At 35.2% G+C, this 26699-nt stretch overlaps 2 protein-coding genes across 2 annotated transcripts; one reads left to right on the forward strand and one right to left on the reverse strand.

Moving 5' to 3' along the window:
* Positions 1-2730: 2730 nt before the first annotated feature.
* LOC126825220 (uncharacterized) lies at positions 2731-5768 on the forward strand (the record flags this gene model as incomplete). The annotated part of the gene is made up of 1 exon (XM_050554785.2): positions 2731-5768. A coding segment is annotated over one exon (1413 nt), but the record flags the coding sequence as incomplete, so codon positions are not given.
* A 7542-nt stretch (positions 5769-13310) lies between these two features.
* LOC126825515 (uncharacterized) lies at positions 13311-23721 on the reverse strand. Its single transcript, XM_050555163.2, has 6 exons — positions 23316-23721; positions 18769-21055; positions 17639-18345; positions 16942-17025; positions 16669-16776; positions 13311-14003 (listed from the first exon to the last, which is right to left on the reverse strand). The coding sequence occupies exon 2, from the start codon at positions 21050-21052 to the stop codon at positions 19514-19516; it is 1539 nt and encodes a 512-aa protein (XP_050411120.1). The 5' UTR covers positions 21053-21055; positions 23316-23721; the 3' UTR covers positions 13311-14003; positions 16669-16776; positions 16942-17025; positions 17639-18345; positions 18769-19513.
* Positions 23722-26699: the final 2978 nt, after the last annotated feature.

Consider the following 26699-nt stretch of genomic DNA (forward strand, 5'->3'; position numbering starts at 1 on the left):
AGGGTATGTGGTATATATTGGATATAATTTGAGTGTATGTGGTATATATTGGATATAATTTGAGTGTAATGTAGTATATATTGGATATAATTTGAGTGTATGTGGTATATATTGGATATAATTTGAGTGTATATGGCATATATTGGATATAATTTGACTGTAATGTGATATAATTTGAGTGTAATGTGGTATACATTAGATATAATTTGAGTGTAATGTGGTATAGAGAGAGAGCGAGAAATGGAGTTTAACGTCCACTCGACACAAACTAGGTCATTTTGGGACTAACATATGGTTTCATTTTATTTCATTAATTCGCTTGCGAGTAGGGGTCTTTAGCAGTGGGAGGACCCGGAGAAAACCCACGAGGTTGGACAGGCGACCCTACTGCTTGTCACATACAACCGGGGATTTGAAACCACGCCAGTTGACTCAATGACAGGCCGTATGATACAGCACGCACGTGCTAACCATTCGGCCACCACCCCCCCCCCCCCCTTCAGAACGCGAAAAGTTGAAAAGTAGAAGTTACGACAAAATGTGAGGCGACAACACGCTATACAAGCCAAAATCAATTTGAAAATAGGAAATTAAGAAATAACACACAGTGATAATAGCGCACCTCGTTTTTTCCTGGCACAGGAATATATATTGTTGAATAACACCTGTACATGATTTGCATGGTTATTCGTGATGGCTGTTAATAGTGGAGTGTTGCCATAGGAATCTCTATACTCAACATTGGCCCCTCGTTTTAGAAACAGAAGAATATCAAAAGTATCACCACACTTGCATGCTCTTAACAAGTCCTTACTTGCGCTGTTTCCCATCCTACGCACAGATTTTCGTTTGATAAATCACAGCTCGTTGCTGCTGTTCCGGTATCTTTAGCTGTTATCCAGTTATTACAGTTTGGTGAAGTGAAGGCGGAAGTTCTCCGGCCCAGCAAATTATCCGTTTTTTAAAGTCTTGACTTCGTGGTGCCGTGTATAAACAATATCGCCCCGGGTGATGACTTTTAGTCGCGTTTGTCACTAATACACATTTATAGTTCACCCAGTATTGTTGTTCTAAAATATAGAAAATGAGAGGGGGGGGGGGGGTCGCGTCCAATCGACACAAACTAGGTCATTTCGGAACTAACACATGGTTTAATTTTATTTCAATAATTCGCTTGCACGTAGGGGTCTTTAGCAGTGGGGGGGGGGGGGGGGGCGGATAATCTGGAGAAAACCCACAAAGTTCGACAGGCAAGTAATAATATTGGCTATTGGTTTTGGATTTTTACGTTTTAATGCTTTTTTTCTAATTTAGAACAATAATACAATCAGAGACGTGACAGGCTTACTGGATTGACCGAAGAACAACACGTGTTAGACTCACAACTAGTCAGCACAGATGTGGAGTGTGGAGATTTAACATAGAAACCACCACGATCAGCATGGGTGACAGTAAGGCACTGTTGAGGTCATGTAAGGATGGTGATTATGGTAACATTGTGTCGTTACTGGAACGTGGAGCCAACGTTGAATATACCGATTCATATGGTAATACACCACTGCTTACAGCTATCAAGAATCATCATACAAATTGTGTAGATTTGTTACTGAATAATGAATAATCCACTGCCAATACAAAACACAGAGACAAGACTGCGAACACTCCTTTAATGATGGCAGCAAATAATGTAGATATTGTCAAATTGTTGATAAACAGTGGGTGCCAATTAAATAAGACGAAATGAAATGAAATGAAATGTTGTTTAATGGCACGTCAGCTCCAACCGGGCTATATTGCGCCAAACATATGGTGAATTTAACGAGACAAATTAAAACAATATCACAGGAATGTATTCATATATGTAAATAAAAACAAATATCACAGAAAATATACTTAAAAATAAATATATCAATTCCTTTACATATATAAATATTTAAAAAAACAATATATGATAAATATATACAATTAAAATTTTGAATAAAAGTTTGTCTCTTTTAAAAATGCTAGCAATTCATCATAAAGCTCCGGTTGAGCAAATAGCTGACGTACTGACTGGCAACGGTAATATTTAGATCTAATATGTTTGAGATGATTGCACTCAATCAAGATGTGTTTCACTGTCAAAGGAACATGACAGTGAACACATTGTGGTTGAGGCTCTCGCTTTAAGATGAAAATGTGTGTTAAAAAAGTATGACCAATGCGAGAGCGACACAAAACCACTTCATCTCTCCTGCTGGTTCTATAGGAGCTTGGCCAGTCTCCTAAGAGAGGCTTAATGTGATGAAGTTTGTTTGTGTCTGCAAGATCCCAAGACCGTTGCCAGCGGTCATATACAAATAATTTAATGGACGATTTAAAATCGGTGAAAGGTAAAAGAAATTGTGATATGGGAAGATCTAAAGCAGACTTGGCAGCTAAGTCTGCTTGATCATTCCCTTTAATATCAACATGACTGGGGAGCCAGCAAAGGACAGTGTCCTTGCCGTTAAACTCGTGTGATAGTAGCAGACGATAAATGTCTGCTACTAAAGGGTGTACAAGCTGCTTATTGTTTATTGCCTGTAAAGAGGACAAAGAATCAGTAAATATAATGTGTTTTAAGGATGAAGAGAATTTGATATACTCCAAAGCCTGAAAGATGGCCTGGAGTTCAGCAGTAAATATGGAAGCAGCAGGAGGAAGACGAACAGAAATGGTCTCAGATGGCGTGACAGTATAAATAAGACGAACCGGTTTAAAGATTCTGCACTACACCTGGCTGTCCGATTTAAAAATGTTAAAGTTGTTACATTACTTGTTTCCAGTGGTATTGATGTTAACCTCACTAACAAGAAAGGTGAAACAGCACTGGACATTGCTACAACTCTTCTCAACGCAGCTATATTCGGTGTATTAAAAGAACTTCTCGGTTCCGATAATGTGAACCCTGTTTGGCAGAAATGTATGGAGTATTTTGCGCCACATCGTGACATAAAATCAGCGACTAAATTAATCCAACAGGACACTCCAATGATTGCTGCTTCATTACTAGAATACGCTTACCGTAAACAAGACATGGCAATGGTGGACACTTTAATAGACGCTGGTCTTAACCAGAATTACAAACCCACCAGATTTAAGGTGGACACGTTTTTACATAAATGTATGGAGTATTCTGTGAGTTATTGTGACATAAAATCGGTCACAAAATTAATCCAACACGGTACGCCTGTCAAACCCTCCTTACTGTCAGACGCTTATTGTAATGGGGACCTTGTAATGGTGGACACATTAATACAAGCTGGTCTTCACCAGAATCACGATCAGACCAGATTTACAGCTTTCATCTATTATTCTGTGTCATATAGAGATACTGAGCGGGTTAAAAAATACATCAAATATGCCAGTCCCTTCGGTGCTCTGGAGGATGGTCGGTCGTTATTAGATGTCGCATATCATGCTGAAAACTATGACATGGCGGGAATTTTACTCCAAAATGGCCATGAACTGACTTTTGGCAATTGTTTAAGAGCATTAAATTTGCATCTTAACCAATACAATCGCTTTAAACACAGTATCGTAATAATTAAACATGTAATACAGTATGGTATAGCCCACATGTATCGTTGGCGAACACAGTTCATGCCCCCCAAAATACGTCTTGAATACGACGTAGATCTTTGCGTATTTGAGAATATCAACATACTGTACTTGTTGTACATGTCCAACTTAATAAAAAACCACGAGTTACATCATAGACTCTCACAGCTGTCTATAGCTTTTAATTACCATGTAATTGTAAACAAATTACAAAACATGGCTTCCGATCGGGCGCCATATCTTAGTCCCTCGCTAAAAGCATTACAAGAACTTGCTTCAAGTCCTATGCCCCTTGTTTGTATAACCCGTAATGTGATTTGTGAATCCCTAGGTCCGCCTAATATGTGGTTTAATGTAGGGTTATTGCCCCTGCCTGATAAACTTAAATCGTTTCTAAGATATGAAGATATCCTTCATGAAAATTTCGTTCAGATACAATTTTTGTGCCACAACATTAAATGGAATTCCACAAGGAACTGTCGATGCTTGAGATTCAGAACGTGTTTAACATGTAGCCACAGATTCGGAAGTCTTCGGGAACTTTGTGATGGAATTTGTTGAAACCATGCTCACGAATGAAACGACAAACCCTGAATGGTTACATGAATGTTGACCAACCATTCGGCCATCCAACTCCCCGAATGTTGACCAACCAAAGATGCTAGCAAGGAGTTGTATACTGTTTTTTATATGTAAATAATAAATACAGGTAAATTGCCTTTGTGATAACGGGAGATATAGGAGTAGGCTTAGATTAGTTAGCCATCATTGCTACATTATGGTCATCTGCCAACTAATTGAATCTTACAAACATCTGCATTTCTCCAATAATATAACGTTTGAAAACTTAATTTCATAAATTGCTAGGCTACCAAAATAAAGCTTATCACAAAAATATAATAATGGTAAACTTAATTTTAACTTCAGTGGGAAATGTTTTTAAAAAAAACGAGAATAAATGGGAATCTAAATTTCAAATCAGCAAAGATATGGATTGGGGGAAGTATGTATATACTCAAACCTTTATATTTACTACTGACATGAAACTAAATTTGTTTCAGTTCCGGGTAAGTCATAAAATAGTTGCTACAAATTTGCTTTGATGTAAAATTCGTATTAAACATTGCGAACTGTGTCCAGCAGACTATTGTACAGTTTAATAGATACCAGGAGATAAGAGGATTTTACATAGCCTAAGCCTGTTCCCCAATCCCATTCAGACAACCTGAATAAAATATTGTTTTAAACAAAAGTTGGTTAATAATAGAACAAATATTATAATAGTTGATAGTATCAATCACCAGACATTGTACAAACTCTAACATTATGTTATAATAGATAGAACCATTCACCAGATATTGTAAAAACTCTGATATTATGTTATAATAGTTGATAGTACCAATCACCAGATATTGTACAAACCCTAACATTATGTTATAATAGTTGATAGTAACAATCACCAGATATTGTGTTATAATAGTTGATAGTAACAATCACCAGATATTGTGTTATAATAGTTGATAGTAACAATCACCAGATATTGTACAAACCCTAACATTATGTTATAATAGTTGATAGTACCAATAACCGGATATTGTACAAACTCTAACATTATGTTATAATAGTTGATAGTACCAATCACCAGATCTTGTACAAACTCTTAACATTATGTTATAATAGCTGATAGCACCAATAACCGGATATTGTACAAACTCTAACATTATGTTATAATAGCTGATAGTACCAATCACCAGATATTGTACAAACTCTAACATTATGTTATAATAGCTGATAGTACCAATCACCAGATATTGTACAAACCCTGATATTATTCTATTATATAGTACCAGTCAGTCACCAGATATTATGCTTAGTAGGATTTCATATTTATAAACAAAGACTTTAAATTCAAAGCCTATATTAAGTATTTTTCAGCTAGAAATAAAACACCATTACCTATAAAAACACATGTATGTATCGTGTGGTGAATTGAATACGGATCATTATTTAAATCGCCATCCCCTACAAAAACATATCCATGTATCGTGTGGTGAATTGAATACGGATCATTATTTACATCGGTTTTCTAGATTCCCTTAGACGCCATAGTTTTCTCAAATTTAGTAACTGCTAATTTATGATAACATTGAATCATTTATTCTTGTTAATTATTTTTATATGAGCAAGGAGTGTTTTTTCTTAAATAAATGCTTACATATATAATTGTGATGTTAAGTTTGAAAAGACTATTAAAGAAAGAATTAATGATTTGATTTTCATAGTTTGATTATAAATGGCATTAGTTTTAAATTGTAAAGGCAGTGCCATCTTTAGTTCGAATGTTTGGTTTCATCGAAAATGTCTGAATTAATTTTCAAATCCTAACGGTTACTACCATCAATCTATTGGATCAATAACTATGTTTCGATACTATCAATTCAAAATTTCTACACGGTATTGCACAAAGGAGCAGGTGTGAACTAGTGATGATTCTATTGGAATATGCATCGCATCCGATACATTTTGGATAAAATCAAGTAAGTGGTTTAGCAATCTGATTAAAACACAGATCCTATTTCGTTTCGTTTTTATAGTTCAAAATTTCGGTTAATTTGCCTTTACTGAACTTGGATCTGGAAGAGTTGTTATATAACCTGCGTTCTGGATAGCGTGAGGGATTAGCCAATGAAACCATCTGTTACGGCGACTTCTTGGCCTCCGTTGCACGGAACTGTGGGTAAACCACTAGAAACGTCAATATTGATTGATTAATAAATGCCTGACGTCATAGGGCCAAAATCCGCACCTACCCCTGACATGACCTCCCACTACAACCAGTCACATCTACATGTAGTATAGGCCATTGTTTAGGAGACGAAGTCGAAAATGTTCAAAGATGTCTGAAGTGGAAATCCATCATACAGTGTGTTAGAGAAGACAGTGAAGGCGGTCACAAAGTGATGGACGGTCTTCAGGGTAATGACGGACTGTTCTACGTTCTAATAAACAATACTACATGTGTATACAACAATTAAAGATGCATTTCCACGTACAAACGGTGTGACTACAATCATATTTAAACTAAATTAATAGTTTGCTTCAAATCCCTCTCAAAACATTTTAATCGCAAGAAAACTACCCTACGTCGTTTAAGAAATGAAATGAAATGGGGTTTCACGTTCTACTGTTTAGCTCCGACCTGGGCTAATGAAGACGGGCATACGCCAAACAGTGTCCTATGAGGGAAATTTTGCCCGGACATCGGCACTACGAATGCCAACCAACATCGATGGATCTTTTACGTGCACGCCAATTTGTACACGGGACCTCGGTTTTTCGTCCCATCCGAACGACTAGACGACTGTCCTTGTCAGGCCCTCTGTCCTGCATCACTGACAAGGGGGGGGGGGACTTTCTCGGCCACCCGACCTCCAGGCTAGCGAGGCAGCGTCTTACCCACTTAGCCACGTGACCCCGCGTCGTTTAAGTATCTAATTGTTCTCACACCCCCTCCCCATTTGATTAACACATACGTCACTTAAACACATACGTCACTCAAACACATACGTCACTGAAACAGACAATAAGCCGACAAGTTGCCAGTTGGTGATATCCTTACAATTTGGTGCAGTGGGCGCCCCACGGGTGTTTTGTCAGGGAATCCAGTATTTTTCTAGTACGACGACTGTGTCTCTCCTTTCTATGTATACACAATATACCATACGTTTAATGGAAATAACTAAGGTGTACTGTTATATACGTGATATTACCTACCAGTGTATAGTGTTATAAATGTGATATTACCTACAAGTAAAGGCACGGTATGGTGTTATACACGTGATATTACCTACCAGATAAGGTATCGTGTTATGGTGGTTATATTACCTACCAGGTAAGGTATATTGTTATACACGTGATATTACCTACCAGGCAAGGTATCGTGTTATGGTGGTTATATTACCTGTATACATATTAGTTATAAATAGTAACTTGTACACGTCACTTACATTCGTCATTTATATATTAACAATGTATAATCACTGAATGAATCTATTCAATATACCAGGAAAGGTCACGTGAAGTGTACACCATCAATAGAGACAGGTTATGTCACGTTGTATAGCATCAATAGAAAGGGGAATACCCCGATATAACATAGAAACTAACAACAAATATTTAGTCTACATGAACGTCTTCTAGCACAAGTAAAACTCTTTATTTAGTAGTTTTAATAATACAGTTTAAGAGTAAGTTGGATACAATTTGAGTGTAATGTGGTATATATTGGATACAATTTGAGTGTAATGTGGTATATATTGGATATAATTTGAGTGTAATGTGGTATATATTGGATATAATTTGAGTGTAATGTGGTATATATTGGATATATTTTGAGTGTAGTGTGGTATAAGTTCGATATATTTTGAGTGTAATGTTGTACAATTTGGGTATAATTTAAATGTAATGTAGTAATGTGGTATACGTGAGTATAAGTTTATTGTTTGGGGTTTAACGTCCTACTGTTATGCTTCGGCTTGGCTAAAGAAGACTGCCTACTTTTATATAGAATTCCAACTGCGTAGTGATCCTTTACGTGCATACCAATGTGTACACGGGGTCTCGGTTTTTCGTTCCATTCCAACGACTATAACTTGTCGCTCGCCAGTCCTTCCGTCCTGTACCATTGAGTGTAATGTGGTATATATTGGATATAATTTGACTTTTATGTGGTATATATTGGATATAATTTGAGTGTAATGTGGTATGTATTGGATAAAATTTTAGTCTAATGTGGTATGTATTTGAGTGGTATGTATTTGATATAATTTTAGTGTAATGTGGTATATATTGAATATAATTTAAGTGTATGTGGTATATATTGGATATAATTTGTGTTTTATGTGGTATATATTGGATATAATTTGAGTGTATGTGGTATATATTGGATATAATTTGAGTGTAATGTAGTATATATTGGATATAATTTGAGTGTATGTGGTATATATTGGATATAATTTGAGTGTATATGGCATATATTGGATATAATTTGACTGTAATGTGATATAATTTGAGTGTAATGTGGTATACATTAGATATAATTTGAGTGTAATGTGGTATAGAGAGAGAGCGAGAAATGGAGTTTAACGTCCACTCGACACAAACTAGGTCATTTTGGGACTAACATATGGTTTCATTTTATTTCATTAATTCGCTTGCGAGTAGGGGTCTTTAGCAGTGGGAGGACCCGGAGAAAACCCACGAGGTTGGACAGGCGACCCTACTGCTTGTCACATACAACCGGGGATTTGAAACCACAGCACGCACGTGCTAACCATTCGCCCCCCCCCCTTCAGAACGCAAAAAGTTGAAAAGTAAAAGTTACGACAAAATGTGAGGCGACAACACCCTATACAAGCCAAAATCAATTTGAAAATAGGAAATTAAGAAATAACACACAGTGATAATAGCGCGCCTCGTTTTTTCCTAATTTCTTATTTTCGACTTGCAATTTGGCTTGTATACCCTCTTTTTGTATTTATTGATGTCAGAAAGAAGCTGCCAACACGCTATACAAGCCAAAATCAATTTGAAAATAGGAAATTAAGAAATAACACACAGCGATAATAGCGCTCCCCGTTTTTTCCTAATTTCTTATTTTCGACTTGCATTTTGGCTTGTATACCGTCTTGTCGACTTTTGACTTAGTCATATTTTTGTACTTATTGATGTCAGTACGAAGGCACCAACACGCATAGCAAGCCAAAATGCAACTCGAAAATTAGAAATTAGAAAATAAACACACGCGCTATTAGCGACGCTATCATTTTGGCTTGCTGTCGTACTGGCGACTTTTTGAGTTTCGCCTCGGAAGTGGTTGTAGTCACAATTTGCCAGGTCGCAATTAAATACATGCAATTTGCGTTAACAAAATAGTCTGTATGATAAAGTCTAGTATTAAAGGCGATATTAGCGACCTATGATTTTGGCTTGCTGTCGTGCTGTCGACTTTCCCCCTCGGAAGTTGATGTAGTCTCTACTTTCAAGGTCACATTAGAATACGCGCATTGATAATTGAATTTCATTTAGGCCTACTGTGGTTTCATACCGCATATAAAATATACAGGTTTTCCCGATTGTATATTATTATTTTTTTTTGAAATAAAGGTGTGTTCCCATTCGTGTCAGTGTGATCTGGGTTGGCACAGGAATATATATTGTTGAATAACACCTGTACATGATTTGCATGGTTATTCGTGATGGCTGTTAATAGTGGAGTGTTGCCATAGGAATCTCTATACTCAACATTGGCCCCTCGTTTTAGAAACAGAAGAATATCAAAAGTATCACCACACTTGCATGCTCTTAACAAGTCCTTACTTGCGCTGTTTCCCATCCTACGCACAGATTTTCGTTTGATAAATCACAGCTCGTTGCTGCTGTTCCGGTATCTTTAGTTGTTATCCAGTTATTACAGTTTGGTGAAGTGAAGGCGGAAGTTCTCCTGCCCAGCAAATTATCCGTTAGTAGTATGTGCGGTAGTCTGGAGCAATTTTGGAATTCCAGACATTCCAAAGGTCTGACGTCACACATTCCTAAGGTCTGACGTCAGAGCATTCCACAGGTGTTCTATTTATAGTTTGAATATGGTTATTGTTGACTGAACAATGAGGTTATGAATAATAAAAAAGGTTTGACTTTTGTAACGAGGGTATGGGGTCCTCGAATTGTTTATTGGAGGGTAGGGGGGGAAGATATTTCGCTTTATAGGCAGGTGTGTAGAGGTTACATTGAGTTCACGTCAAGTGTAGCTATACCTGTATTAAGGGACAATGACCTCCGCCATTAAGCTTGACAGGTGATTTTGTCGATTTTGTTCTAAGCCAATAGTTTTAATCTACATATTTGTGACAGGGTGTAGTTAAATTTTGGTTTTAAGTTTCGAAAATCTAGGTATAAAAGGGGGTTGATTACACGTTCAAATGTAGAATTGTTTTATGAAGTTGAAAACAAGAGATTAACATTATGAGTATTGACTTGTATCGAAAGGATATTGGAAATGATTATTTGGTTGTAAAATGTATTTGGCAAGAAGATGTGTGTTATCACATCAGACTGTATGGTTACGGTTTTAAGAGTGATAGATATCCAACACCCAATGGTATCATGTTTTTCGAGCGGCAATGGCAGGCCTTGATGAACACTGCCTCAGAGATAGATGAGTATTTACAAAAAAACATTGTAAAGAAATCAGTGCCTATTGGTAATGACGTGTACGTAACGATCGACAACAAATACCCTGGAGTCAACATTCGTAAATTTTGGTGGTGTGAAGAGGAACGAATGCCAAAACCTACCCGAAAGGGTGTTCATTTAAACGTGAAACAATGGGAGGCATTGAAAGTTAGCTTCAAAGAGTTGTGTGAAAATAATTTTACGGGTGAGGAATCACCCCTAGGTGTAGTAGGCTTAGCAAAGGCGGAGACTTGTGTATAATTTCTGTCCAACGTATTTTGTATTGGTCGGTCTGTGCGAACCAATAATATAACGAGTTGTATGTATATATATAAATAGATGCCTAACTATTGAGTTATCATACGAAACAGCATGGCTTCACCCAAGATATCAGATGTTTCAGTCGGTTTGACATTGAGTTTAGGGGACAATGATAATACAACCCCTGAAATATTACTGAAGGCTGGTTATTTAGGGTTGAAGCGTAAAATGGTTTTTAAGATGACATTAAAAGAGTGGAGTCGGGTTGTTGATCGTTTCAAAAGATATTTATCCTGTACAAAACCTACCAAATTTGCCATCAACAGTGAGTTAAGCTGTGAACTGGGAACCGCCCGCCAAATGGTTCTGGAGAGAAAAAATGGTAGACAATTGGTGATACCCGAAAAAACCTTTTCCGACCTAACGGGCGTGTCTCGAGTTACAAGATCGTTCAAGCGCGGCCGTTATCATGTGTATGGTTGTTCGCCTGCCAAGTCGGGTCTCGGGGTAAAGGATTGGAGTTTGTTAAAATCTGGACAGGCGTGGCACAATACTCCAGAGGAATGTGTTTCTGCAGCAAACAATGAAGGATGGGACCAGCCTGATTGCTACAGCACGGAAGTACGCGTAGAAGGGGTCCACGCCGAAAATCAACTCATTTTCCACGAGGATCTTGTAGATGCGGAGGAACACGTTACACACCTCGTACCGTGCACCATGTGCTCAAAACATATGCATGTCAATGACGACCATTACTGTCCTGCCGAAAATATACGTACGTTAGTTGTGCAAATATTGGGAGACATGATCAACACGGAGATTTCAAAAAGTGTAACCGGTTGCTGTGAAGGTTGTCTCAACGGTCGTGGAGGGCAGCTTGAACATACATGCCTGGGGATCGACTATTGGTTCGATGAAATCAACTTTGTGGACTTGTACTTCGAATCCTGTTTTCTAGAGTTGAACAAAGATCGTTTTTTACAGATAGCACGATTCGTCCCAGAGATTCGCGATCAGAGCGAAGAGTTGTTTCTACACGCAACGTTGTATTGGAAACCTCAAATCCTAGAATGTGTTCACACGTTGACTAAATAACTTTTTTTTTTTTTTTTTTTTTTTATGATTATAATTTTCATTTTCTATATGTATTACATTTGTACTTTGATATAATAAAAGATTAAACATTTTTAAATGGAATTAGTTATTTTTACCCCGGCTAACGAAATGGATGTAAGGCTAAAGACCCCATTTACATGTATGATATCAGGGCCCACACAATCGGGTAAGCGTCAATTGGTCAGGCGCTTGATTCTAGAACTACCACAAGTTGTCGATCAACCCATAGATCGTATCGTGTGGTGTTACGGTGTTTGGCAACCTTTGTACGAAGAATTAGCGGGTATCGTAGAATTTGTCGAAGGGTTATCCGCTAGTCTAAACCCCAAGGAAAGAACACTATTGATCATTGATGATTTGATGGACGAGACAACGGACAAAGTATCAAAACTCTTTACCCGCGGAAGTCACCACGAAAATACTTCCGTCATTTATATTGTTCAAAATCTGTTTCATAAAGGTAAACATCACAGGACGATCAGTCTCAATGCCCATTACATGATTATATTTAAGAACCCTCGAGACATGTCTGCTATAACGCAATTAGCCAAGCAGATGTACCCTGGGAAAACTAATTTTGTTCGTGAAAGTTACGAGGACGCTACAAGGAAACCCTATTCGTATTTATTTCTCGATTTGAAGAGTACAACCCCCGACCTTTTTGAGACTTCGGAGTAGTATTTTCCCTAGGGATAACCCCACGGTGTACGTACCAAAGGTATAAAAGCAATTGATTTTCGACTGTACCTACACACAGTTGTCCGAAAATAGATAATGTATGGTCTAGATCGTCACGCCAAGCTATTACAAGCACTCAAGCGGGTCAAACCAAGACAGCGAATACATATTATTAAAAACGCAAGTAAACCAGTCATTGACGCATTGTGTGAGTGTTGTCTTAACATCTTGAAAGGGAGAGTTCGACTCTCGGCATACCACAAGAAACGATTGTCGAAACACAAACGTAGTCTAAGACATTTAGCGGACCGTAAAGTCGCCCTGAAACAGAAGAAAAAAATCCTGCAGAGGGGTGGATTTCTTGCTAGCTTGCTAGCACCTCTGGTAGGGATTCTAGGGAGTGTGGTACCTAAAATATTCGGGTTGTAATGGAATTTACTAAACATAACGCTAACGCTACAATATACGTCCACATTCCAATTCTGCTTTGATTGACAAGGTACTTTGTCAAGAAGGCTAGGCTTTTGGTTTGTTTAGCGTTGAGGGTCGTGCATCAACATCAATAGTTCCTGTCCTTAGAGTATAACTTATTAATAAGTATACCAAGATAATGCATTCAGAATTGTGCCTTTCACATTCCAAAGGCAAAAAGTGGGCGTGACTCTGCTCCTGGGGGTTGAGACATTCACCAAAATCAATAGTGGACTCCCTAAGGCAATAAGGAATACATATGCCAAGTACCGAGCGGCTTCATTAAGAATTGCGACCTGGGAGTCGGCTAAGCAGTTATCCTGAGGCTATAAGGAATACATAACCCAAGTTTAAAGACGATCCATTAAGAAATGTGCACTACACGACGTAAAGAGAATCCTAATGCAGCAATACACCTTAGCAGCAATATACAGTCCATATTGTTGCTTTGATCGATATGATCCAGTTTATGTGGAGGGCTTGTCAAATTAAACTGGGTTGTAGGACTGCTATCAGTACAACATTTCATTCACATTAACACAACAATTTTTTTAAAAGAATTACTGTCTTTATTCTAAAAGCATGGACTTTGAGAAGTGTTTGGCATAATTTCTTGGTGTCTTGTTATCTTCAGAAAAGTAGGATGAGCAAAACAACAAAATCTGAAAAAAAAATTAAACAAATTAGAAATAAAACAACATCTGCAGAAATAAAACATCTGCAGAAAAATTTCTTTTTTTGGTAAAAAGATTGTAAACTAGACCTGCATGCAGGAATGACGGGTTTCACTGGTGCCAAGTTACTCTTAAACATGTCACTTTCGGTGCCAAGTTACACTTGAACATATGTCACTTCCGGTACCAACGAAACCACTAAACAGGTTTCCAAATTAACATTGCACACAAATAAAATGGACGTAGAATCAATCAATCAATCCAGCAATATCAAGTCATTTTATACATTTGTTACTTGTAAATGATCTTGACAAAATTAAATTACTTCCGGTGTTAATGAAAATGTTCAATTAGTCTTATGAAATCAGAAATGGCATACGATATCATATAGTGACAATTTTATGTAAATCGAATAATAATTGCCACTTTTAAAGACCAAAAAACTTGAAAAGTGACTTGTAGAAAATCTGCTATTTCTCTGCAACCGTACAAGTTAGAAACTATTTTTTGGTATCTGTATGATCGTATGGGTTCATTCTATTTGTTGATTGGCATCAAATACCATAATTTGAAAAAGATTTCAAAACAGACTCATTCGAATAAAATATCTGTTTTGAAGGCTAAAAATTCAGTTTTTGCCAAAATGACGTTACTTCCGATGATAATGAAAATCTTAAATTACTTGTATGAAATCACAAATGGCATTAGGTATAACATGGTGTAACGTTTATGAAAATCGAATAACAATTGACACTTATGGCCCCGAAACCTTCAAAAGTGACCTGTAGAAAACCGTCTATTTCTCGGCAACCGAACAAGTTAGAAACAATTTTATGATATCTATATGACCATATGAGTTGTATTTATATGTGAATTTAAACCAAAAGTTAAAATTATTAATACATATTAAGTTATTCATGGTTGAATAAAACATTGATTTAAAAAGTTTAAAATGCAGTTTTTGACCAAATGACGTCACTTCCGGTGTCAATTTTAAATTGTAATCAACTTGATATGACACTACATGCTTTTTGAATCAAATGATGTCACTTTTATAAAAATCCAATAATAATTGACTATTTTACAGGCAAAATAACGAAAACAGTGACTTGTACAGAACTGCCCATTTCTTGGGAACTGCTTATATTACAAACTAATTTTAACATACATTTTCTTCGTATGGATTATAGCTACAAGTTTATAAAAGTTACGAAGAAATATTTTAAAATCTGAAAAGCCTGAATAGGTTGTAAATAGGTCAATTTTACACCATTTTTAGCCATTTAATCGAATTTGCTCGAAAATGAAATCGAAATTAAAAAAACTGCTTCCGACATTTTTTGCGCCTTGAAAGGGCACACTCTTTGAGTCAAATAATTTTTCAAAAAAATAATATTTGTTTTCGAAAAATGGTACCTAACTGTCAAAATTGTAGTTTTTGGTAAAATTATGCCACTTCCGGTGCTGACAGATAACACTTCCGGTAATAAAAAAAATGACAATTGAGACAACGAAGCATATGAACTTTGTTTTATACAAATCGATCAATAAAAAATTAATCTAGGACTGAAAAACTGAATTAGCCAATGGCGGCCAAGGAAAATTACTGAGACAAAATTTTTTAACATTTTTGCACTAGTCAGATGACTCTTTAATTCTGTGCACAATACGACTAAAAAATATTCATAAATAAAAAAGTTTTTTGTAAAATTTTAAATTTTCGAAATTTGGCGCCTAATATCTTCGAAGATTTGCCGAAAATCAAAAATCGAAAGTAGCGTAGCTATGTGCCCTGTCTCCAGCTATGCCAAAATGTATCGAAAGTTAAAATTCAATGATTATTGTTAAAATTACTGCAATATTTTAAAAAACGATAATTTGGTGATTTCGGACATTTCGCATTGTCGCAGAACGTTCAAAATAGCTTTATCCTCTAAGTCACACCCACTTTCCCAGTAAAACCGAAGAAATCATAACGATGCGACACGTAGTTGCTGAGATCTATTCAAATTGGAATCTGAATAATAATAATAAGAATAATAATTTTAACAAAAACAATAGTGTTTCACACAAGCTACGCAGTGTGAAACCCTAATTAAGGTGTTGGTTTACTTTGCTATCTTATGTATAGGAATCCTCAACAAACCCAAGATTTTTTAAACCGATCAAGGGACATAACTCTTCCAGTACTTATTGGGAATTTGAAAATTAATCGACTTTTTTATTTCATCAAAAGAAACAGTATATATTTCAAGTCATTTGGATGATAACATTTGCTTCTAAAGTGTCAACAAGATTTTTTTAAATTGATGAAGGGCAGTAACAGTATTTATTGGAATTTTCTGAAAGTAAATGACTTTAATGTAACCTTCTACATTGGTATGCATGTTATAACATGTTTGCAATGTAGTGCTTTGTGTGCACAAGATTTGATGGAACATTACATGGCTGTCTTCATCAGTTTGGTCAGGTGGGGTTGATAAACGAGCACATGTGCGCTTATATGTATAAATGGGTTCCAATGAGTGTATTATGGAATTCCAGAAAAGATAATAGCTTGCTTGATTTCAACAAAGCTGATCCTAGGTAAAACATGAATGACATTTGGCATTGATTTTACTATATATGGATAACAATTATAATTGTTACTTACATCTACATGGATTATTTACTCTTCTCAGTATTTTTACTGTTCTCTGTATTTTACATGACTTTTAGCTAAGTGCCACAAAAGCTGGTTTCTTTGTTTATTATCTGAATCCTATAATATAAAAAAAATCTAAATGTAGTTTTTAAAACAGGCATAGTTTGACAACATATGTAAAAATTTATTAGGTGTAAAGTACAAGAGCAGTTTAAAATATGTGAACTTAAAAGATGCAAAGTTAGAATAAATTATATATATCTAAATGTTCATAGCATTTACCTTAATTTATGTTTGTTGATTGTAGTACATATTCACCATATATTAATAAAGTCATCTCCAATCCATGAACATCATGCATAGTTGCTTGTAAAAGAAAAAATTGAAATAAAAAAATTAGAAACATGAAACAATTTATGTACAACAGTGTCTTGCATATAAGTATGTATATCTTTCCTCAAATGGAATTTTATCCCCAGTAAAACTATTGCCCCATTGAAAGACTTTAAATTTAAAGACACATTATGTAAGTGAAACTCTGCCTATTACAGATCTTTCTTTAGGCCGAAATGTTTCCTAAATTATCAATTAAGACAATAATTAACTGATTTAGACCATAATCAACTATCGATGGCAATATTAAACAGATTAGAATGGTTCAGCCATATTTTGATACAATTCAAAAATAAAGGAGTGAGAATTAAGCGGCCCACACATGCGCAATATAATTGTCAACATTATTGATGTCAATTTTATTGAAGCACATTTCGGTTTCCGACATGCATTCAATTATATAGTCTCAATTTTCATTCTTAAAAATTTGTTTAATTTGCATTTTTGTCTGAGAAATTTAATCAGCAGTAAAGTCTTCAACGCTAACATTTGAGTGTACAAAGAAATGTTATTTAAAAGGCTCAAGCTAACTTTTGTGTGTCAGATTTTTTGAGGTTTAATTTCCTTTTCCATTACATGTACTTACAGTATATGCCATCACATCCCTTGGAACAAATCTCTCTTCACTTTTCTGCTATACATTGTATGTAGCTGCTTTAAAAGTCCACCAGATTTGTATGAATACAAATTCTATTTGATCTTGAAAGAATTTTAATAATCTGAAAAAAAAAAATGGTAGCCTCCCTACTCCCCCACAACAATGCAGGAGCCCTTAGCTAAAAGAAATCAGAGATTAGCTTTTGTATCTATTTCCAAAGTATTTTTTGATTAGGTTGCAGAGTTCAATTTCAAAATATTGGAATATGAAAGCTGGTTAATTTTAAGTGGATAAGAATGTTGGTAATTTTATGCCAATTTTAAGTTGAATATATGATTAATTATTTGATACAAGCGTAGAAGAAATTTTGTATTTTCATTGAAAGAATTCCTGCATTGTGGTGGTGGTTTTTCACTTTAGCAAATAAAACTGTCAATATCATGTGCATAGTACACACTGTTATGACTTTTTGTAATAATTCAGGATGAATACTATAGATTTACTTATATTTATATTATAAATGAAATAACTGCTTATGTTTTTTTTTCTGAAAAGTGAAAAATCATCAGCCCCAACAATTTCCCTTCATTCTATCATCCATTTTTCTACATTTCCATACTGTTAATTTTCTTCATACATATGTTGCACCATTTCAAATATTTACATCTCTTGGTACTATCGATGGCATTGAATTTCTACAATATTAAAAAGATTAAAATGGTTCAGGCATATTTTGATATAATCTAAAAATAAAGGAGTGTGACTAACTTTGAAGAACCAAAACGCTGATTGCACTATTATACATGTACACATCTTGTCAAACCATCAAAGGCTAATATCTTTGTCCGCAATAGAGAAATTTGAATAAAATTTTCAAATTATTCATTTTACATTATGACTTTTTGAACCGTTACAGGAAGAATAATTAGCTCTATTTCTAAGTCTTGCATAATTTTTCCCGAAACTTTTGTTTAATTTGCATTTGTGTGTGATAAATTACATCAGCAGTAAAGAGTTCAACACTAACATTTGAGTGAGCAAAATTGTCATTTAAAAGGCTCAAGCTGAAATTTGTATGTTAGATTTATTGAGCTTTAATTTTCTTTTCAGTTACTTACAGTATATGCCATCACATCCATCGGAACAAATCTCTCTTCAGTTTTCTGATATACATTGTATGTAGCTGCTTTAAAAGTCCACCAGATTTGTACGAATTTGTATGAATACAAATTCTATTTGATCTTGAAAGAATTTTAATAATCTGAAAAAAAATGGTAGCCTCCCTTCTCCCCTACAGCTACCCCTATAACAATGCAGGAGATCTTAGCTAAAAGAAATCAGAGATTAGCTTTTGTATCTAATTCCAAAGTATTTTTTGATTAGGTTGCAGGGTTCAATTTCAAAATATTGGAATATGAAAGCTTGTTAATTTTAAGTGGATAAGAATGTTGGTAATTTCATGTCAATTTTAAGTTGAATATATGATTAATTATTTGATACAAGCATAGAAGAAATTTTGTATTTTCATTGAAAGAATTCCTGCATTGTTCCCTACCTATTCCTAGGGTGGTCGTTTTTCACTTTAGCAAATAAAACTGTCAATATCATGTGGTTTTTTTTTCATTATGTTTCACTTTTTAATGAAGTGCACAGTGCACACTGTTATGACTTTGTAATAATTCAGGATGAACACTATAGATTTAATTATATTTATATTATAAATGAAGTAATTGGTTATGTTTTTTTTTCTGAAAAGTGGAAAACCATCACCCCCAACAATTCCCTTCATTCTATCATCCCTTTTTTTCTACATTTCCATATTGTTCATTTCCTTCATACATTATGCTGCACTATTTCAAATATTTACATCTTCCTGTCTCTTTTCCACGGGCATTTAAATACATAATGTCCATACTTTCCACATCCCTGACATTGCTCAAACCGCGACCTGCACACATTTTCCTTGTGTCCATCTTTTCCACAACATGCACATTCAGAGTCTACATTACAAAATGTCAGTCTGGAATGTCTGTCTTTTCCACATCTCATACAAAGTCCTGCTAGTGTCCTTGACCAACTAACTTCCAGGGCCTCTGTAGGTAATTCAAAATCCAATCCCATTTTGTTAAACAACATACCTACAATTCTAGTTACATATGTAAACTTGAAATGTATACCATCCCCTGTTGTACATACTCTTACTCCTCCATTATCTTCCATATCTTCTGCCACATCCACATAATCAATTCCAAGATCTTCCAATTTCGTTTTACATATCTTATTCAGTCTCACTACATATTCTTTTTTCAACCCCTTTCTATGTCCTGGCAAAAGGACACCAACATTCTTTCTCAAGTCCATATAAACTCTCGCTGCAGATACGATATGACCAGCAATTACCTCAAAAATTTCTTCTACTGTGTTTTCATCCCCTGTTTTTGTCAATTCTTCCAACACATCAGAGCAGCTGCTAAGATCATTGCTTCCTAAATTCAAAATGACATGCTTCACTTTCCCATTTTCAGGTATGCAGGTTTTCTTATTCTTGAGAAATTCTGATACTGTCATTCCGCCATAGCATCTTATGATGGCACCTTCCTCTCTTACCCATTCTACCAACTGTTTACTTGTGGTAAATGGCTTCAAATTACTATCCCCTATCAATGCGCATTTACTGTCCAATTCCATCTTCATTCCATCTTTCAATATTCTGAAATCTTTTCCAGAAACTCCACTTGTACTTCCAATACTGCTAATACTGTCGGTACTTCCCATTCTTTTCAAACCTCTCTTCATTCTGTTACAACTCTGCTCTACTAATTCCGTTGCAGACAATTGTGCCTGAGTATTGGTACTTGGTGATCTACATGCATGTACAGTTTCATCAGGAATACTTTTCAAGCTAGACTTTACAATTTCGGATGCTAGAAGTTTTCCCCTGCTTTCTCTAGGTGACAAACTGTCGTCATCCATAGGCTCTTCATTGAATGAAACTATTCTTTTTTTTCCATGTGAGCTTTTCATTGCAAATTTGTCCTCATCTTTTCTCTCTTTCAATTTTCTGTTTTCTGATCGTAAAATTCCATTTTCTTCCGTGAGTTGTTGTACCTGCTGCTGCAAGGATACATTCAATTGATTCATTTTACTGCTTTTCTCTATTGCCTCTGTGTTCTTGTCTACTTTCTGTTCAAGTTCTGTCAGCAATTTCAAAATTCTATCCATGGCTGTTGGCTCCTCATCCATGCTCAATTTACTTAAACTGCTTGACAAATGTTTGTCAAGCCCAAGTACCTCTGTTTCCTCTGTCTCAATATCTACTTCCCTTTTTCCAACTTCCTCTATCTCATTCTCATCCACCGACAGGCTGGGGTGGCCACTTTTGTCTTTCTTTTCCTCACTCATACACTGTAAATAGAAAACATGTATACAGTGTTATCTTTTTGCCTTTTTAGATGGTTCTTCTGCATTTTTCTCACAAGATGCTTTCCTCTTAAACAAATCTACTGCAGTATTCTGACTTTCTGTTTGAAATACTGATCTATCTTGATTTTCATCAGACAGTTCATTCAGTTCAATAGCTGAATTGTCAATTGTTTTTTCCTGAATTTCTCTACTTGTACTCTCGTCGTCTCTTTTCGGTGTTGATGCTATTGGCGTTTCGTCTTGCAACATTTTAATCATTGCGGACTCATCCAATTCATCTCGTGTTTCCGCTAATTTCTTTTCTAATGACTTACAATTCTTACGCAATTCAACCACTAATTTGTCAGTAACTTCTGTTTCATTACTTATCCCACTGCAATCATTTTTTATCTGTGCTATAAATGCATTTATGTTTCTACAGTATACAGATAATTCATTCTTTAATACATCCAAATCACGTTCTAATGCAGGTTTATCTCCTACGATTACATCATATTTTGCAGCTCTTATCATCATTTCAAAATTATCTCCTTTGTTAGCATGCTTTTCCTTGAAACTTTCAATATGTTTTTCTAAAGTCTTACATTTTTCTGACATCTACAATATTTTGATTTAAAATATTTGGTGGTATATTGGTAAACTTAATTAAGTCCTACACAACATTCTTTACATTGTTCTAAATGAAATGGTTCAACATCCTCTTTTTTGCACTGTCAGGGCTAATGAAGATTGATATATGTCATCGTGAATTTTGTCATGCAAGTTGGATTATAGGCTTATAGCTTATACGTACTCAAGATATACCATTACAAATTTTATAGGCTATATTTGAAAATTTAAAATGGACAAAAATGGGTTGAAAAGGATGTTAATTTAAACATAATCAACTAAATGCTGCCGATCAGCTGCGATATTTATTGGATTTGAGTATTTTGAGTACATTTTGTGTTGGAAGATTTAACATTAAAATGAATAATCAAGGGTTTGTTTTTATTTTATTGACTTTAGTTATGTTTTAGTTTATGCATAAATGTCAATCGCTAATATCTTGGTTCAGAACAGAGGAATTTGTCTGAAAATTCAGTATATTCTCTTTACCTTAACCATCATAGTGAGAACTGTCAGCTTATTTATCTAATCTGCCATTATGCCTATTTCATATGAATGTGTAAACTAATTTACATTGACATAAGAAAAAAATTAAAATTGTAATTTCTATATTTATTTTATGTGAAATTTGTGAATAGTCCAAATTGAAGTGAAGTCAATCATGCTTGCTGAGTGCGCTCAACATGGTTTTTCTCTTGTTTATATATATGTTGTGTGAATCATCAAATACTTTGGGCCTGTCCAGTGGCTTTAGATGATTTACTAAACATTCCCTATTATTAGTATTATCTTTGATAGGTATGGAAATGATATTCATTGATTCAATGAAATGGGGAAATTAATTGAATTTTCTCTGGTAAAACTCAGATTATCAAAAGGGGCCTTCATTTAACTGTGGTGTAGAAATGTAAGACATTAAATCCCATTGTTAGGCTACTTTCTTTAACTGAATGAAATTTTTTTGTGGATTTAGAAAATGCAATCTTATCAAAGTAAAGGCAAAAGCTGTAGTTTAAATAAATTTATTTACACAGTGCACACAGCAGCCTAATAATTTAATGTTATCATCAGGACTAAAGACTAGTACCGGTAACGCATGAGAATATTGGGAAAGTATTGAAGGGGGATTAAAGGAGATTGGATAAAAAGTTGACAGTTCTCCTTATACTAATAGTTAAATAAGATAACTTTAACAGAATATGCTGAAATGTTCAGTAAAATTGCCACACCCTAAACCAAGATATTAGCCTCGGTTGAGGCAGATTTAGCTTTGGCATAGTGTTTTATGCATAAAGACTACATTAGTTAGATTAGGTGAGGTCCTATTATATTCTCAAAGTTCCGTTTACCGTTTCAGCAATAGCTACATGTATTGCAAGCCAATAGGCCTACCGATACGTAACACAACAGATCAAGTTTTAAAAGACAGTCGCCCGGGTTTTTATAATTCTATTATTATAGCGATTGAACACGACAATGTAATCCAATTTATATATTCAAATTTTGATGTGGGGTTTGTCGTTGTTAATCGGTTATTTAATTAAGAGTCAAGACAAGTTATTGTACATTATTCGTTTTCATTTCATTTGATAAATCGGTTATATGAGTAGGTTTATCAGAATAGCGTACTTACCCCAATATTTGTTTCCGATGATAAATTAGGTCTTGAATAAATAAAGTTGAAAATTTGTTTAGCCGCTGCAATCACTGATATCTACATAATAGTAACGCCAATGTGCAAATGGCAGCAGTGAGTATAAATCAGTCGCAGAATTCACGAGATTTGGGAATCACGTGACGAAAACGGCGCGAAATAAATAATGAGCTGGGAGGCGGAGCCAGCGCGCTCGCATTCTTTGATTGGCTGGAAACTTTAGCGATTGGGGAAAATAATCAGTAGCTTTTAATTGGGGTTTCTTAGTAGTGTTGAACATGGAACTGATGGTCTCACGACATAGAGTAATCGACTGACGTCACGTTTCGAGAAAAAGATTCGTCGCTGTCGCATTACATATGCGTTATTATAATTTTACATCCATAACAGCGTGTCGTATACTATAAATCATTATCTTCAAATATTAAGACAATAATGCGCCTTAGTTTTTCGAATTTATAGTCAATAAATAAATGGTCATGTTGTAATTGACAAGTTATAACCATTTAAAAATCAATTTAAAAGAAAAAAAAAAAAGAAACTGAAAACATGGTCAACTATGAATGGCTATATTAATCTGGCATTTAGTTTGAGTGCTAAATAATAAGTGCCGATGTTTTGAAAATAAGAAACCAGTTTACCAGGAGCGGATCCAGGAATCCCCAGGAGGGGGTTTGCCAGGTTCCTGCCGGTTAAGGAAATCAGGCATCATCGTCTCTAAATTACATAGGCATATATGAGGTGCCGATTGCGACTTTATTGTCAACTCAAAATATATGTCAAACTCTATAACTATGCCAAACCTAGCCTAATTTCTTTGGTCAAATTGACGCTAAACTCCATATATACGTTATTTAGTTAGTCATCTTTGAAAGAAGAACGTCATGTATTTGGAGTTGATCATGTATATTAATTTTGAGTTTACCATCAAGTCTAAGTTTACATGTCATATATACATTATATACGGAACTTTCTAAATACGTGCTAAGTTAGACTCGGATTACTGGTCTTAAAATTTTGCTATTTTGTTATTGGAGTCTTGGAATCGTTTCGACCCATAACTTGTAAGGCTTTGACGTCAAATATAGATGACGATGAGAGGTTATTGGATCCAAATTGAGTCTAACATGACCGTAGTATATAATCCTAAACCACAGTTAAAAAGACTCAATAATATTATGCGTCGGCAATACTGGACTCGGACCATAGATGACGTTAATGTAGTGCGGTGTACAGGGCCTTATTGATATTGTAGGATTTTAAAAGTAGGGGTGCAGCAGAGTGTTGGGGCGGCAATATAATGCCCTAGTTTCCAAGTACGTGGAGCCGCAATCAAAGTCACTAGCATGTGATCCCGTGTGTCAATTTCGGACGCGTTATTTCTTATTTTGATGTGAAACACACCAAAATGAGAAACTTGTATTTAGAAAGTTCCGCATATAATGTATATATGACATGTAAACTTAGACTTGATGGTAAACTCAAAATTAATATACATGATCAACTCCAAATATATTATAGTTAGTTTGTCATCTATACAAGAAGAAAGTCGTATATTTGGAGTTGATCATATATAAATCTTGAGCTTAGCTTCAAGTCCAAGTTTAGATGTCATATATATTTGGAGTTCAGCATCAATTCAAAGTTTACAAAAGAAATAAATCCCAGTTTGTCATATTTATAGAGCCCAACATATATACTGAGCGCCATAGAAAAACTAAGTGATGCGTTTACTATGGCGCTCAGTATATATTTTGAGTTGGCAATAAAGTCGGAATCGGCGCCCAAGGCATACATACAAATTCAGCTTTTTAAAGAGTGAAATCACTTTCTTTTATAATGATGAAGGATCATATTGTGATTTAATTTCATTGATGCAAGGCATTATTTTTTTTGGGGTGCTGAGCAGGGTAGGATTTGGCACCCCCACCCCATCTGGATCCGCCCCTGTTTACGGACAGTTCTATATGACCATTACAGAAAGCAATCAATAAATCTAACCTCTTAACTCATTGGTTAGGAAACTCAAAGATTATTTTGAAAACCTTGGAAAAACGACAGTCTTTATTTGCACAGGTTTAGGAGCAGAACAGCATAAGGACGTTAAACTCCATTTCATTTAATTTTGGAAATATACGTCAACATTCCTAAGATGAATGACATGGTGGTTTTTTTTTTAAATGATGAGAATGAAATATGAAATGTCTACAAGCAGCCACATTTAAGCATTTGTTTGAGACATTGTGTCTTAGTGGGAACGCTTAATTTCCGTTACTTACAGCATATACCATAGAACGAATCTTTCTTCCTTTTCTTATACATCTACCCCTTTTAAAAGTCCAGAGGTTTTGCAGAATACACTTTCTGTTAGAACTTTTAAGACCCTGAAAAAAAATTTGTAGCCTTCCCCCACCCCCAACAACAATGCAGGAATCCCTAGTTAAAAGACTTATTTTCCCAAATATTAGAAATAGAAGATTACTTTTTGTATATATTTCCAAAGCAGCTCTTTGCTTAAGGTTACCAAACTCATTTTCTCAATATTTAAATAACAGATAATGGTATCCTGAAATGAATAACAGTGACAAACTGCAGTTGGATATAAATGTTTTACAGATACAAAATGTATATTAAACTATGTGATCAAAGTTGTGAAACAGCAATTTCGTTTCTCATTGAAAGGATTCCTGTACTGCTCCCTACCTATTCCTAGGGCGTGGTTTTAAACTTTATTAAATTGCCAATACCATTTTTTTCTAAATTCTGTTGGATTCTTTTAAATTTTACTTTTTAGTGGAGTGCACATTGCTTTGACATTTTTTTTTATAAACGTAGCATTATGACATATAAATGAAATAATTGTTCCATGATTTCTTTTCTGCAAAAGTGAAAAACTATCACCCCAAAAATTCCGTTCATTCTATCATCCATTTGCTTATGCAACTCCATACTGTTATATTCATTACATGGCTATGATTTACTTTGCTAACTTTCCAATCGTTACATCGAATGTTCTCTTTTCCATGGACATTTAACTACACAATCACCATACTTCCAACATTCTTGATCTGCATGCGATTTCCTTCTGCTCATGTTTTTGAAAATATGTCAATCCTGACTCTACATTACAAAATGTCCACCTAATTTTCAAACCTCAGTTTCATGATGTGATTTAGCAATTCCTTCTTAGATGTACAGATAACAATACACCCTTTTGTATTCGTGTGTATTTAACATCCAAGATTCATTATTGTGCTAAGCATTATGTTCCTGTACTCCGCTACTTCTCTGGTACTGTACTGCTGGGTGTTCCCGGCCAATATTCTTTCTGCATTCATACACATATGTACCCCACAATCAAAG

This window comes from Patella vulgata, chromosome 6 (assembly GCF_932274485.2).
Source record: "Patella vulgata chromosome 6, xgPatVulg1.2, whole genome shotgun sequence".
Lineage (NCBI taxonomy): Eukaryota > Metazoa > Mollusca > Gastropoda > Patellidae > Patella > Patella vulgata.

What these genes read in the sequence shown, in the direction of transcription:
- LOC126825515 (XM_050555163.2), bottom strand. Translation starts at nt 21,052, where the DNA reads ATGAGTGAGGAAAAGAAAGACAAAAGTGGCCACCCCAGCCTGTCGGTG.